The following is a 16833-nucleotide window of genomic DNA, read 5'->3' as shown; positions in this document are numbered from 1 at the left end:
ATCTCAAGGGCAAAGAGCAGGAGTGATGCAAAACAAGAAAAGATCAACTTCCGCTTGATTCACAAACTTTGTACAGGTTGCAGATTATGACTGTACATGGCATAATGCTGCCAACCTTGACATAGGTTGGCTTCTTGCAGAATGTTGATGTATGTATGTTTAAAGCACAGGATGTATATAGCTAAATCCAGAGAACCATGCAGTTTATAAGACTTCATGAATACATGCAGAAGCACCCAAATCCTGCTTGACTATCCAGCTTCTGTCTCTATGTGTGTGTCCATTTTATTGATAGTTATATTCTTCTTTGGTTTTGAGCATCATTGCCTGAAAAACTATGCATCCGAGTTTCATATGGTCCAGTGTTTCTTCAGCAAGCTCCAGTTCTGTTGTCTTTACTTATCCACTGCCCCTCTGTATGCCAGGTAAGCTGTTTGGGCCTGGAGCCCTGTGTGGACAACGATCCCTGCAAATTTGCACTGATCTCCCGTGGCACAGAACGGGGCACCATCCGTTATGTACTGCAGGCTGCAACACCAGAGATTGTCCAGGCCTGGGTGGCCGACATCAACCTCATCTTGGAGACACAACGTGATTTCCTCAATGGTAGGGGGTCAAAGACGTTCAATCCCCTATTTTGGTTCAATGGGGTTACTTCACAGAGTTGCTTAAACTTACACCCAGCTTCTTCAGGGGCTTGATACTTCAGTATTTTCCCTTCATTTCCCTAGCTTCTAAATTGAGCTAAATATTCATTTATTTATACTTATATCCTACCCTTTCTTGCTAGTTGCTCAGGGGGGCTACAAAAGCTACTGGGGTATCACTGCAGGGCTTTGCAGAAGCATGGAGAATTTTTATAGATGGGGATAAACCAGTAGACAGTTTTCCAAAACTGATCTATTAACAAATGTTATTGCCTTTCACAGACTTGAATAGTCTTTGGTACTTTCTACTGTGAAAGAAACCACTTCAGAGGCTGGTTAAAAATTGCTGATGAGCTAACTAGTTTGTATTAAACTTAGAGTGTATCCCCTGTCAGGGCTGATAACACATACGCATTTTCGTCACTTATTGTCTTATTGCTTGGAGACACATAATTAAGTCTGGCTCTGTAAACACTTCAAAGAATGGGGTGTTAGAATGTAATGTACTATTTTAGACTAAGCAGTCCCTAGGATTTTTTTATTTTTTTTACCAAAAGCACAAACAAAAATACCTCCCAGTTCCTTACAAGTAAAGAACGAACACAGCGATGGGAACAGTTGTATGTCAACCAACTCCCTACATACTCATTTTCTACCCCAAAACACCTAACAGCAGTAAATTGTAAATTGTCTACCTCTAACCTTTTTGGTTGGCAGCATCTTTTTGTTAGTGAAGGTGAACTTTCTCCCTTCTAGAATTGAAATTCTGGCTCAATTCCCTTTACTGCATTCTTCACAGCACTGCAATCACCCATAGAGTACCAGCGCCGAGAAAGCAAGACCCACAGTCTAGGGCGGACAGGAGCCCTGCATCCCTCGCCTGCCCGACCCTGCTCCTCAGTCTCCATGGACCAGAACAAAGGATCTAGCCTCCAGACCCACAATGCCTCCCTGCCCTCCCTTTACCTTCCTGGGCCAGCCCAACCTGAACATCCACCATCTGTAGAGGTAAGGTAATAATTGCTCCAAATTTGGACATGAAAGGAGCTTGTAGTTGGAAAAGGCAGGTTAAAATTCAGTTCATTTTTTTTACTGGCTTACAGTATCCCTCCCCAACATGATGCTTTCCAGCTGAGTTGGACCACTGTTCCCATCATTCTCAGCCAGCTCTGCTGTAGTGTAGTCCAACACATCTGGGCAGCACCAGACTGGGGGAAGGTTAGTAACTCATAACATGTTTATACTTTTAATCAAGGGCTGGAAACCTCTAATCTGCAGGCCAAACTGGGTCTGCCGGAGCTCCCCATCCAGTCCACAAATGCTTCAAGTGAAACCCATCCTCCCTAGCCTTTCATCAGTCAAGGAAAATGAGGAGGCAGCAAAGCAGACTCTGGACCAAAGCAGCAACTGCAGGAGCCTCAGCTGAAGTCAGTGGCTGCGAGGCACCATCCACAGCTGGTTGCCCCTGATTTTAAAAAATCCAATGAGTAAAAAGGCAAAAAATTAAAATATTTTCCACAACATTTCTGAATTAACAACCTTTCAGGAGGCTTTGTTTGTTGAGTCAACCAAGCAAGAGATGCCCAAGCAGAGATGTTTTGAAAATTTAGGGCTTAGCTTCCTAGCAAAATAGGGCAGGTCAGCAAATACTGAGGAAGGGACTCCAGTTTATTTAATATTTTATTATCTCACCTATAAATTGCATTGGAAAATATTTATAACTGTTTATAAACATAGAATGAATATATGAATAAAACTAGAGTGTCTTGTGTCTTTCCAGCTGGGAAAAAAATAATGGGGTCTTTGGAGTTAAAAGACACTGAGTTCATGCCATGCATGTAAATATAAGGTTGCTCTCTGTGCCCCCATGTTCATTCATCCAAAGGAACTACTGCAGCCTGGTTCTGTAGCAATTGCTAATGGATTAAATTTGTCCACTTCCTGCCTAAGTATGTACTAAACAATTAGAAAAGAGATCTTCTCCTCCAACATGTAAAATGTTGCTGTAACAGGGGTTTATAGGATGCTAGGAGGCAAGTCATCTTTATTAAGATTGGCAGCAGACACTTGTTGCCAGTGTGGTGGGGGATGGCACAGTGGGGTCCAGGGCAACTTTAGGGAGGTTCTAAAACCCAGGGAGGTCCTGGGGGTGGGGGGGAACCAAGGGAGGCTAGGTTGGCTCCCTTTCAGCTGTCCTCCCCCCAGCAGGCAAATATGTTCTTATTCAAGCAGACTTTTGGCAGGTAAGCAGGTCTATTGGGTTGGGTGCTATCTTTACACTCTTGTTGCTGTGTTTTAATGTTGATCTATTATTGCTTTAATCAAGTTTTACTTGTCTGTGATTGTATTGTAAGCTGCCTTGAATGCTATTTTCTCACTAAAAAGCTGGGCGCAAAGCAAACCCAGTCAATAAATACATGTTCAGCGACAGGATCTTAATCTATGCAGGCAGCATTCAAGAATTGGGCTGGCGAGGAGAATTGTCGAGTACCAGTCACCAAATGAGTCAATCAAGAATGCCTATCATCCCCTTTGCAGCCTGCCTGGATGAGGCAGCTTCTTTGCTCACTCAGTCACCAGGCCCTCCAAAGGAACCGGCTGTGCTGCTGCCCATTTCTCTAGCATCATGGCTGTACTTGCCTGGTTCTCCAGACTGCTCGGCCCATGAGGTGCTGGGCAAGAGATGCAGGACTGGTCCTTGTCCACCCCATGAGCCTTTATTACTTCCTACTCCGCTCCAAGGACCGTTGTGCAGATACTTATCTGGACCTTGCACACCTGTCCACCTTATAGAGGATGGGAAGAGAGGGCAGGGAAAAGGCAGAGTAAGTTTAGAGCAGGTTTGGTTCTTCATCGTGGCCTCTGTGCATCACACATATGGGTGCTGCACCTGCGCAGTGCCTTTGGCTGGCAGATTGCAAGCTTTTGGTGGGAAAGCTCTGCTCCCCCTCTCCCATAGCCTATAAAGAGCGGAGCGTCCGCCATTTTGTTCAGTCTTTGTGACCGCCGTTCGCTGTGCCTCATGCTGCTTTCGTTCTTGCTCTGACCGTTGCTCGTCTAGCTTGTTCTTGTTCTCGATTGTTCTCTCCCAGTTGTTATAGCCCTGTTAGTTCTTATAGTTCTTGTTAGTTTTCATAGTTCTCTATCGTTCTACCTTCTCTTTCGATCTTCTATAAAAAAAAACAAAAACCAAAAATATATTCTTACCCTCTGTACTATCTCCTATTTTTTCCTTTCTTGCGATGGCGCAGCGAGTGGCTTTCCGCAAATGCGCGGAATGCAGGTCTAAGATGTCTCCGACCGACCCGCATGACCTATGCCTCCTCTGCTTGGGGGAGGGGCATTGGACTGACAAATGCTCTCACTGTCTGGCCTTCTCTAAGCAGGCCAGGAAAAACCGTGAGAATCGTCTGCAGAGGCTCTCGTGCAGTCCGACCCACTCGTTGCTTCGAAGCCTGGCTCTGCTATGGTGACTCCGCCCTTATGCCCTTCAGATGAAGGCACGTCTACCATGGGGGCTCCACCTGCTTCTCCAAAGAAAAAGCACAAGAAGCGTAAGCATGCTGAAACCGACAAATCAGCAAAGAAGTCAGGAAGGAGAAGGCTCTGAAACCGGCGAAAAAGTCGAAGGACCCGGAGCGCCCTCGACACCATGACTCGGGTTCGACGGCCCCCTCGGTACTGGCGGCAGTCACTGTACCGACTCCACCCGATCTGGTGCTTCAGGCGGCTATGAGGGTTACCCCTCAAGGGTCCCCTCGCCGTGTGGCTGACTTTTATGCTGAGCTGCTTCCAACTCTACAGTGGGGGTCAATTTCTGATGGGGAAATTCAAGATTCTCCCCCCAGGGCTAGGTCGTCCACACCTATGCCCGCAGCCACAATGGAGGTGGATGTGGAGATGTCCCCGCCTAAGAGCCAAAGGAGTCACTCCATAGAACAGCGCTCCGAGGGATGGCATCACTCCTACTATCAAGCCTGGGACGATCCACACTCCGTCGGGTTCTATCCCGCCCTTAGGGGTCAGTCTTCACTGCCTTCCCGCGACCGTCCACTGTCCTCGGGTCTGAGGCGCACATCCCCGATACCTCCTCGGGATGAGAGTAGCCGGTCCCTCTCTCCGGTGGAGTCCTCATCATCGGCTCCTCTGCATTATGGTGCTGACTCCGACAGTTCGGAGGTCGATTCAACCTCCCCTGACGTCGCTGTGACCTCCCAGGTCCCTGCGTCACCGGACGAATCATATGTCTCCTTCACGGAGCTGATGTCCTGACTTGTCCAGTCCCTTGACATCAACGCCGTCCAGTGTCCGGGACCCACTACGGACAAGTTTTACGACGTCTCCTCCATCGTCCTGCCGTTGATCACCACCTTACGACAGGCAATGACGCAACCCTGGGACTTGCCTTCTCACCCTCAACCCATGTCTCGGAGGTACAAATCCATGTACCGGGTTCAGGAGGAGGACATTCCCTTCCTCCTCCGCCACCCCAAGCCGAACTCGGTTGTGGTGGAGTCCTCCCAGGGCAGAGAGGCGAGAGGCCACACCACACCAAGGGACAAGGAGGAACGAAAGATCGACTCCCTGGCCAGGCGAGTCTACGCAGCCTCAGGCCTGGGGCTGCGCATTTCCAACTACGAGGCGACGTTGGCGAGGTATCAATACTTCATAATGCAATGCCTCCACAACATCATCTCAACCCTCCCGGACCACCAGGGTATCAAGGAGGCGATGCAGGTCGCCGTCCAGCAGTTGTCCACAGCTAGGCATCATGTGGACACGGACTCAAGAGCCTTGGTTGGTGCCGTCTCTCTCTGCAGTCATGCCTGGTTAAGGAATTCCAACTTCCCGGAGGAGACTAAATGGAGGATTGAGGAAATGCCCTTTGATGGGTCTGGGCTTTTCCACTCCAGAACTGACCACAAGCTGAAGAAACTCCATGAGTCCCACATCACGGCCAGGCAGATGGAGCTTCAGACTCAAACTAGGCGTAAGTGGGCATGGACCCGTCCATCCTATAGACAATCGTATCAGCCTAGACAACAGCCCCAACACTGGCCGCAGCAACAGCAATGCCGCCATCAACAGCCCCAGCAACGCTATCTGCAGAGCCATTGCCGTTATGACGGAGATAGGAGGCAGCATTGATGGGACTGGCGAACCATTCCTCTGATCCCTTCCATACCCACCCCCCTCTCATCTGGGGACCAGCTGAAAAGCTGACTCCCCATTTGGGAGTCCATCACATCTGACTGGTGGGTATTATCCATCATCCAGCACGGCTATCGGATAGAATTCGACATCATTCCTCCATTGATTCCGATCTGGTTTACATCATGCTTGCCGGTATTGCTCGATGAAATACAACAACTTCTTCGTAAATCGATTTATCGTGACGAAAAAGTTTCGAATGACCACCCTTCAAAATATTTTGCCGCTGCTAAGGAAGGAGGATTGGTTCGCCTCATTGGATTTGAAGGACGTCTATTTCCATTTTTCGATTCACCCGAGTTATAAGTGTTTCCTTCGTTTTGCTGTTGCACCCCATTTATATGAATTTACGGTTCTACCTTTCGGTCTGACCACCGCTCCAAGAGTGTTCAGCGAATGTATGGCCCCTGTCTGTGCTTTCCTACGCCTCCACGGCATACAAGTTTACCCTTACTTTGATGACTGGCTTCTGGTGTCCCAGTCTAGGGAAGGACTCCTCACATCCATCCATACAACCTGTGCCTTATTAGACGATCTGGGCCTATGCATTAATACCGAGAAATCTTCTCTTCTTCTGACGCAGACGCTTACCTTCATCGGAGCTTGTTTGGATTCAACGCTGGGAAAAGCCTTCCTTCCTCAGGATAGACAACAGACTCTCGCTTGCCACATCCATCGAATGCGACGAGATGGGACGGTTCCGGCAAAGTCCATCCAGAGGCTTCTGGGACATATGGCTTCCTCGGTTGCTGTGGTGCCACACGCCAGACTTCAACATTTACAACTACTTTTCAACAAGATGTTCCACCCACAGAGAGACTCACCGTCGAAGTTGATTCGAATCCCATCCTCGGTGCTCCATTCTCTACTCTGGTGGTTGGTCCCAGCCAATCTGACTGTTTGGGTTCTCTTCAGGCCCCGATGCCCGTCGATAACCCTTGGTGCCGATGCGTCTCTTCTGGGATGGGGAGCAGTATGCTCCGGCCTATATACCCAGGGCATGTGGACTCATCGAGAATCCACGAATCATATCAACTTCCTGGAGCTGTTGGCAGTATTCAAAGCCCTGCGTTCTTTCGAAGATATTCTCCAACATCGGGTCGTTCAGATAACTTTGGACAACATAGCCACCGTCTTTTATCTGAACAAACAAGGCGGAACCAAGTCCCCGACTCTGGCCAGACTTTCTATGCAGATTTGGGACTGTTGCATTCCGAGAGACATTACACTATGGCAGTCCATTTGGCTGGTACAGACAATGTGGAAGCAGACCTCCTCAGCAGGCGCATGTTCATCTCTCACGAATGGGAGCTAGATCCTCAGACATGCGACTATCTTTTTCATCGCTGGGGGTTCCCCGATGTGGACTTGTTCGCCACCCAACAGAACAAGGTGTGCGATGCTTTCTGTTCGAGAGCGGGAATCGTGTACTGATCCCTAGGGGATGCCTTCATGATCCCATGGAACAACCTGAACTTTTACGCCTTCCCGCCGATTCCTCTTATGATGAGAGTGATAGCGAAGATAGTACACGATCGGGCCACGGGGATACTAATTACCCCTTGGTGGCCGTGCCAACCTTGGTTTGCTACACTGCTCGACATCTCTCATGGGGAATACCTTCATCTTCCACTGCTTCCATAACTCATAACCCAACAGGACGGTACGTTTCGCCATCCAGATTTACTATTGTTGAACCTAACAGCGTGGCGAATCCGATAACTAACCTTGCGCCATCTGTATCGATGGCAACTTCAAGCGGTTCGAATCCTGCCTTCGAATCCGCTGAGTTCAGTGCCTTTGAATCCGCTGCGTTCAGCGCTACTTCCTCTTTTGTTCCTCCAGCACCATCGGATCCGAGGATTGATCCATCGCATCCGACAACCTTTCATCCAGATATTCAACACATTCTTGATTCTGCTGTAAAGCCATCTACGCGGAAGCCCTGCGCGACTAAATGGAGACGATTTTCCACCTTTGCCGAGTCTCGTTCGTTCTCTCCATTTACATCATTGATACATCAAATCCTTCAGTTCCTATTAGAACTGCACCACTCCGGACTGAAACCATCTTCAATTAAAGTGTATACGGCGGCAATCACCTATCATCGTGGCATGGTGGACGGATCACCCATCTTCTCTCAACCTAGTATTAAGAGGTTTCTTAAGGGTCTTCATAATCTTAATCCATCAATCAGACCAGTAATGCCTAACTGGAGTCTCTCTGTTGTTTTGCAAGCGCTTACAAGAGCTCCTTTTGAACCATTGGCAACAGTCGATTTACGTCTGGTTTCATGGAAGACAGCGTTTCTTGTGGCAGTTACCTCGACCCGAAGGGCCAATGAGCTCTGCGCTCTCCGCATAGACCTTCCTTACTTGAATTTCACAGAGAAAAGGTCGTCTTGCAGCCCGATCCATCTTTTCTTCCTAAGGTGGCCACATCTTTTCATATGGGACAGGATATTATCTTACCTGCCTTTTTTCTGTCTCCATCGACTCTGTTAGAAAGGTCACTTGCACTCACTTGACATTCGGCGCTGCTTAGCCTTCTACTGATCTAGGACTGAATCTGTTCGGCGCTCAAATAGACTATTCGTTAAACATTCTACCAGAGATCAAGGCGCTCCAGTCACGCCACAGAGACTTTCCAAGTGGATAGTCCATACTATCATTTTATCCTATCAACTGGCTAAGATTGAATTAGCCACAGCTCCTTGAAGCCATTCAACTAGGGCTGTTGCTGCCTCATCTGCCTTCTCATTGGGAGTCCCGATTGATGATGTATGTCGAGCTGCTACTTGGGCGAACCCTTGCACTTTCACCAGACATTATCGTCTAGACATTCGGGCTCAGCAAGATTGCTCCTTTGGCAGAGCCGTTCTTTCATCTGTTCTTCGTTGAGGACACTTCCGTTATGGTAAGCTTGTTAATCTACCCATATGTGTGATGCATAGAGGCCACGACGAAGAAAAGCAGGTTGCTTACCTGTAACTGATGTTCTTTGAGAGGCCATCTGTGCAGTCACACAACCCACCCGCTGGCTCCACTCAGTGTCAGTGTCGGGGAGTGGACATATTCGTCAGTACCGATGCTTTCCCTTTTTTCACAGTACCGACTTTTTCTCATCTAGTAGTGACAGTTTTTTCCACATGGGGGCATATGTTCGGTCGTCAAAGACTGAACAAAATGGCGGACACTCCGCTCTTTATTTCAGCTGACCATTTCAATACTGTTAGACCAACTGCATCCCTTCCAATATCCCTCTGTGAAAATAATTATTGTCATTGTTCCTGTGTTCATCTGTCTGGTAAATAATGACACTGCATTTCATTGTTGTGTCCCCCAGCCTTTAAAAATTATTGTTTTAGTGTGTTGGCTAACATTTTAACTTGTATTTTTAGGTTGATTATCCAATTTTATCAAATGTTAATTTCTATAAACTATAATAAAGTGTTGGGGGAAGGACTGCTGGAGGGAGAGGGGTTGATGGGTGGGGGACAAAACTGCTAGCTTCTGTTGTTAGAAATTAATTGAAAGATTGGAAGCAGTAGAGTGGACATGCTTTGTGTGCTTTTTGTACAGCTCTCTGGAATTCTACTCCTGGATTAAGTAAAATGACTGTTATCATATCTCGAATAGGGGCTGGGAGAGCAAAACACAAAGAACCATTATCTTTCTGAGAGCATATCTCTATATTTTTCTTATCTGAGAGATCAGATTAATCAGATTACCACAGTGCATGCTTTTTATCCACTGCCAGGTCAAAATATTCACCACATTGACTGTGGGACTAGTGAAGCTATGACTTATGTGCTTTTTCAGTGCCAAATTAAAAGTGCCTGTCCCCAAGACATGATGTATAGCTTCTGTGTGGGGTGTGTCTCCTTGCATTAACACCCCCCCCCACTTTGCCTTTTATCCCCAGCCACCTCGCAGCCAAAGCTCTCCAGGGCCTGAACCGATTCACATACACTCTGAGAGCTCTGAGGTCCAGCTCACAGGTGCCCTCCAGCAGGAGTCACTGCATATGGTGAGTTTTGGGAGGGTTCAGGAAATGCTCCCACGCGTCCAAAGGAGGACTCAGGCTCATTCTGGAAAATTTGAGGATTCTGATCCTGTTGGTTCACCCACTAAAGCTGTTGGTTAGCTGCTTTACCCTTCCTCTAAGTATTGGTTCAAGTTGAATGCTTACGTGTTTACATACAGACCGGTCTCTACCGCTTGGCCAGATGTTACCTTTTGTAGATCTTAACCAGGACTGTGAGGGTATGCTGTGAATTCCACAGGAACACCTGGGAATTGGAGTGTGATGCAGCATCTGGTACCAGCTGCACAATTCAAATCTTGACCACCATTTCTGATCTTGTAGTTTGGAAACCACCAATGGTTCCTCAGGAAACTCCAGGTTCCTCCAGAACCCAGTTTAAAATCAGTACCATAGAGCAAGGCTGTCAAACTTCCTTTCGGTGAAGGGCCAGTGGCCCATGAGAACAGTGCATGCAGGGGTGCAGAGATGTACACAAGTAATGAGTGTGCCAGAGCCAAAAGGGGGGTCATCCATGTTTCTCCTTTACCAGTCCTCCTTCCTCTTGTTACACACAGTTCCCTAAACATACTTTCTAAGGAGCAAGAATGTAGTGCTAGTCAGAATCTTTCTTATTAAGGATCAAGGCAACTGCAGGGGGAGTGGATCAAAGGAAGGGGCTTCATTTTGTCCCCCATACCATTCTCCTGGTCTGCGTCCCCCTTAAGCTGCCCTAAAGGACAAGGCACCAGTTCATTTTGCCTGCTAGGAGCTGATGACACCAAATATTGTTCAAGTCACCCCTCAAGTCACTTTTATCGTTGCAACAACCCTGTGAGGTAGGTTAGATTGTGACTGGCCCAGGTCTTCATGGCTGAGTGTAAGATCCGAGTCCTAATTTCCCTTGGTCCTGACCTGACCATCTGCTCTACCCCGTTGTCTCTCAAGTCTAGGAGATTGGTCGATTGGTCGATTGGTCGAGACCTCTGTTGCACCTGAAGAGATGCCAGCAATGCTTTTCCTGCCCTTGCTGTAAGAGACAGTGAAAATCCCTGATATTGACAAGTGTTGATAGGCTGATTTCTGTGGGTGACGGCAAGTGCAAGTGTTTGAAGTAGGCAGAATTTTGCACACACGTGTATGGTGGGGGTGCATTTTCACTAGGTTAGGGACTGGTTTGCAGAGCCGTACATAGCAACCTTTGCCCTTCCTTGTGATTTGCTGGAGCACAGGATAAGCTATATAGAATAAATGTATATAGGCAATTGGTTTGGTTTTTTTTAGATTAGATCAGCCTTCCTCAACCTTCCTCAATGTGTCCAACCTTCCTTTTAAAATATTCTGGAGTGCAGCTCCTGTCAACCTCAGCTGGCATAGCCAATGGTCAAGAATACTGGAAATTTTGATCCAAAACATCTAGTTAGAGAAGACTGGCTTAGACAAATTTATGGATGATAGGTCAGTCTATGTCTATTAGACATGATGGCTAAACCTAATGGAGAGAGGAAAAAATACCTCTGAACACCAGAAACAACAGCCCTACTTGTAGCTTCCAGAGGAACCTGCTTGGTTACTTTTTGTTGTTATTAGTTGCGAAGTTGTGTCCGACCCATCGCGACCCCATGGACAACATTCCTCCAGGCCTTCCTGTCCTCCACCATCTCCCGGAGTCCACTCAAGCTCACACTGACTGCTTCAGTGACTCCAACCAGCCACCTCATTCTCTGCCGTCCCCTTCTTCTTTTGCCATCTTTTGTTCCCAGCATTAGGCTCTTCTCCAGGGAGTCCTTCCTTCTCATTAGGTGGCCAAAGTATTTGAGTTTCATCTTCAGGATCTGGCCTTCTAAAGAGCAGTCAGGTTACTTTTAGGGATTATTATTAAATTTCTATACCACTACTTAGTCATAAAATGACAGTTTACAAAATGCATAAATGCAATATACAGAATACAATAAGATACAGTGTAAAACAAGGTACAAGAGTTCAAAACAAGACAAAATCAGAACAGCTAGATGAGGCAATAAACACAATTTACAGAATTTAAAACATTTCTGAAGCAATAACAGCAATAGACAGAATCAAAGTTAGACAATTCATCATCATCGTATAGCCTACAACTACAAACCACCTACCCAACAGGCCAACGCTGGAGTCTCAGGCCCAACCAGGCACCAAACAGACATCAAACAGGCACCAATGGGCAGTGCCCTTTGGCCCAGGGCAGAAGGTTTCTGAGAAAGATGGCCAGCATGATGGGAGGGACACTCTCAGAGTAGCTGTAATCAAGTGACCACAGCTAATGTGTCACTGCTTTGCTGCTCCTCCCTCCGGCTCTCAGTGCTCAGTCAGCTCGGTCCCTGCCACAGACTGACCTGGGGCTGTGTCTCGGTGGTGCATGGGGTGATGATCGCTCAGGCTAGAATGCTGGACCTTGATGGAACCCGACCTGATGCAATGAAGCAGTCCATGTGCTCATTTTCATAATTTAAATAGGTTGCAGCATGTAGCTTTCTTGAGCCAGAATTCAAACACATGGTCATAGAGTGTTTTGTTTGTTTAAAGCACAACACAGGGTTGTGTACCAGCTTTGCCTACTGACAAGGGGTCAGATCCAGATTCAGACCAAACCCATTGGAACCAACAGGACAAGGTAGTCAGGACTAATGCAATTGTGTGATTTTAATGGGTCTGCTCAAAGTAGGACTGTCTGGATTCAGCCCAATGCAACGCAAACAGCCGTACAATGGTACTGTGTCATGGGTGAAGATCTTGTGAGAATTTTCAGAGTTGACTCGTTTCTCTGCCCCTTCTCAGGCCCCGCGTGACGATGACGCCAGGCCACTGCTCCCCGAACCTGATGTCCTGGAAATCACCTTCCCTCAAGGCTGCGCCCAGCTCGCCAAACTCGATGAGGATGAACTGTGACTCTTGGACTGTGGGGCAGCCCCTGTGAAGCCCAGGAACTTAGACTGGGGAAGATCCAAGTGGCTCTTCCCTCCTTTTCTGCACGCTCTCCTTCTGGTGGCTCAGAGAGAGAGAGAGGCTGTGGCGGCGGCGGCGGCACCAGGATGAAAGCACGTGCTGCTGTCTGATCCTGCTCCTGAAGGCCAGATGTCCCCTTCCTATATTGGGGTTCGGGAACCCCACATTGGGACTAGGGAATGCTGCCGGAGGCCCTTCCCTCTCCCCCAAACCCTCGTATATGCATGCTGTGGGGTTCTAGAGGGCTTCAGGTCAGGGCTGTCAGACAAGGCGGTTGGATTGCGTGACATGAGAATTTTATTTTGTTTGTTGTAATAATAAAGATTTTAGTTAAAACAAACACAGAGATCCAGGTCTTTGCGTCATCCAAGACTGGCAAATTGCACAGGCACCAGTCACAATGCATTTACATGGCTCAGTCTTAGGAGCTTCTCTTCCGTAACTAGCTTGTGCGCTGTGTGTTAGATCCCTCTCCTTGTTTCCATTTCTGTGTTGTTTAGCATAAAACTAAACCCCTCATAACTCCTTATAGGGCTGTCTGTCTGTGCTATGAATGTGTTCCACCATTCGCCCTACTCCCCCACTCACTTAATCTAAGCTTTAAGAGACAGCATTTTACAACATGTAACCAAGAGCCTCTGACGGATTGTCTCTGTCCCAATCACCGCCATGTATCATACTCCATGAAGATCCTGCACACTCGCACACCACCTTCACTGCACTACAAGAGCACTCTGACATCCCGCCACAATTAAGGATGCCCGTGCAGGGTGGAAAGCCCATTTCATCAGCCCTGCCCCTGTGGTTCTTGTATGTGTCCAAGAATGTGCAGAACGGATATACAGTGCTCGTGTGTGTGTGTGTGTGTGAGAGAGAGAGAAAAGGGGGGCACTTTTATTAGCAGGAGAGATTCCACGAGTCTCTCCTTCTACCCCATCTTATTTTTAAAAATGAGGATAGCTAGATGGTCACAATTTACTTTTGAACTCAGTTACAGAAAGAACCTGAGTTAAATTTTAAGGTGCACACATGGCACTGCGTGGTGTGTATGCCACCCTCACAGATGTACACAGCTGGTTTTCCTTGCATTTAAATCCTGAGGCAATGCCCACAGTCCTTTCTCAACTGCTGCTGCTTTATTTACCCTGGAGTAACTCAGAGGTTCTAAATATGTACTACAATATGGCACCGAGCATATATTAATTTAATAGATTTATATGTTGCTCTAATCACCCATATCTGGACTCTCTGCATATTGCTCTGTGTGTGTGTGTGCACACGCACCCAACATATGCCCAGCTTTTGAATTTGTGCTAATTGATGAACCTGTGGGTGCACAACTGCCTGTATGTAATTATTATTATAGCATTATCAGTATTATTAATTAGATCTGTGCCTGCCCCCAAACACTTCATGGAATACAAGGGAAGGACGTATATTTCAACAGTGATTAGAGCAAGTTACTTACATAGGTGAAAGTGAGAGGAAGGAAAAGATTAGCAAGTGGAGCTGTGTCTCTTTGCAGGCACAGTTTAAGCAAGCATGGCTGCTGCTCTGCATGCACAAACACCCCACTCTGGAAGTAATTGGCAGGGGCACAGGTGGGTCTCATGCTTGTGCATCCAAGTCATAATTCACTTGATGATCCAGGGACCTCATAAGAGAATAGTACCCTGTTTTGGGGTGGAAGCTTAAACCAAGCCAAAGCCTGTTTTTGGTTAATCCAGAAGACACTACACACAAACTCTGTTATGCTGTGAAATCATAAGGAGTGGACATTTTTGAAGCAGCAATGCAGTAATTCACAGGATAAGAAATGCTGAGCCAGAGAATTTGCTTGTACTTATATGGAGGACAGGGAGGCATGCAAATGGCTAATAGCCCCGCCTACGAATTTATCTGACACAAATAGAGTTGTTTGCTTGGTTCCAAGATCTAGTAGCCACTCCAGACCAGTTTTTGTTTGTTGATTGCATTTATATGTCACCTTTCCTCCAAGGAACCCAAAGCAGTGCACATTTTATTTATTATATTTCTATCCTGCCTTTCTTCCTTTCAAAGATTAGAGGAGCAGGAGGAGAGGAAGAATCTACATGAAGAAGTAAAGTTGGCCTGCCCCTTGTTGAGCTGACAGCTGAAAGGGACTAGAGTGAATTCTTGTTGCTGAAAAGCTGAGAAGGAAGAAATCAGTTCCAGGGCTGCTGGTAAAAACTGTAGCTACTTGAGATAGTAGTCAGAAAACAGGTGGTATTGCTAGAGTGCAGCCCAGTTTTCACTAGCCACTTTGCCTTTGGAAGGAGATGCTTGCTGGCTAGGACAAGGGCAAAGTCTGTATCTGCTGGGATACATTTAGACAGAAGGGAGAAAAGCAGCTATGAGGCTTTCTTTTAACCCATATGGTCAATTGTTCGTCCTTAAATTTTTGTTTTAGTAAATCAGGTGTATTAGAATGACAAAAAAGTCATGAATTCCAGGCTTCTAGTGCAAAACCAGGCTCTCTGCAGTGCTGGTCTGTACTAACAATACACTGCTGCTACTACCCATGGTGTCTTTGCTGGCTTGACATAACTCCTGCACCACCTGTTGACATGCCACTCACATCTCAGATCTCAGTGGCATCTGCTGAGGAACCTCTAGTGTTTGCTGCTACCAGTACAACCGTTTCTGCTGTACCAGCAGTACTCTCAAACATCTCTGTCCCTGCAAACCATCAGTTTTTATTTATTTCATTTTTACAGTGACATCCGATAGTCCCAAAAGGAGAGTGGAGATGCCAACCACATCTGTGGAGTGTCACACAGGTTTCCTCTATGGAAAAAGCAGCATCCGGAGCCAATGAAAAAGCAACAGACAAGGTGGCGCTCTTCTCCTTGACATTTATGGACAATGCAAAGAAACTGTCTCCAGGTGTGTGGTTGTTTTCTCTAAGGGTCATTGTAAGTTCGCACCTGTTTTTTTCCCCCCTGTAGCAGTGTAGAACAGGTACACAGGACTGAAATGGACTTTCAATATGTGACCTCTTATGCCCACAAAGAAAGTATATAGTGCATTGTAGAAAGTAACAAAGACAGTGTCACCAAGGAATTGTCTTGACGCTGCATTGGTGCTGTCCCTGAGGTGGACTGAACCAGACGTGACAGCATCTATGTGATTGTGGAAGTCATTACAAAACCTGAAGAGGAAAAGGAGTGCTAGATGCAGTTGAAGAAGCCTGTGGTAAGACATGTGTGCCTACAGCAGCCAGGCATGTCTTCATGCATTCATCCTCTTCAGTCACAGGTGGAGCGTCCGCCATAGGTGAGAAGTCTGGTTTGTGGACTCCTTTGCAACCCAAAATGAGGGATAATAATTGAAAATCTTTGTGCCTCTGCTGAAATGCTAGTGGAGAGCTACAAATAACCGAGTTGAACACATGTTCTGGCAGTTTGTAAGGCTGAGCAAGGATTTCTACACATCAGGCTCAGATCCAGAGAACTTTGGGACATTGCAGAAGCCAGAAGCTGCTGTTAGCTTGTGCTCCCTAAGCTTTTTGAGGGCTGGTGAACAGAGTTTTCCTTCTCGCTACTTCGTTCAGTCCTAGTGTTTTGGCACTCTCCAGGCCTCTTGATGAGAAAACAGCACGTGGGTTTCTTGCATTCCACCTTGATGCAGATAAGCTCTTACTTTTGTCCTCCTTGGCTGCAGACCTTTACCATCTTCAGTAGGTACCAGATGCAGTAAACCTGGGAGCTGGTCAGGTACAGACCTTGACCTAGCAGAACGCTTGCTTGAATGCGATAGCATCCATGATGTTTGCAAGGTTACATTATCCTATTTGGTCATTTTTTTACACAATCCACAGAAATGTGGCAACACTCAAGGCATGTCTTCTAGCAATTAAGTCTCATAACCACAAGTGTTGCATTTTCACTTTGAAAGCCATAATCAGAAACAAACTCTCACCTGAATCAGAAAACGAATATATCTATCA

General features: G+C 46.8%; 1 protein-coding gene across 1 annotated transcript in view; it reads left to right on the top strand.

Annotated features, from left to right (window-relative positions):
* Positions 1-13203, top strand: part of ARHGEF25 (Rho guanine nucleotide exchange factor 25) — a 62758-nt gene extending 49555 nt beyond the window's left edge. The window contains exons 13-16 of the mRNA XM_044443319.1: positions 426-606; positions 1447-1655; positions 9783-9887; positions 12696-13203. Coding sequence (XP_044299254.1) covers positions 426-606; positions 1447-1655; positions 9783-9887; positions 12696-12806 — 606 coding nt within the window. The 3' untranslated portion in view covers positions 12807-13203. The remainder of the gene's footprint in view (positions 1-425; positions 607-1446; positions 1656-9782; positions 9888-12695) is intronic.
* Positions 13204-16833: the final 3630 nt, after the last annotated feature.

This window comes from Varanus komodoensis, unplaced genomic scaffold (assembly GCF_004798865.1).
Source record: "Varanus komodoensis strain SLA01 unplaced genomic scaffold, ASM479886v1 scaffold41, whole genome shotgun sequence".
Taxonomy (NCBI): Eukaryota; Metazoa; Chordata; class Lepidosauria; order Squamata; family Varanidae; genus Varanus; species Varanus komodoensis.
Note: the sequence above shows the minus strand (reverse complement) of the source record. Positions and strands in the feature narration are given on the sequence as shown.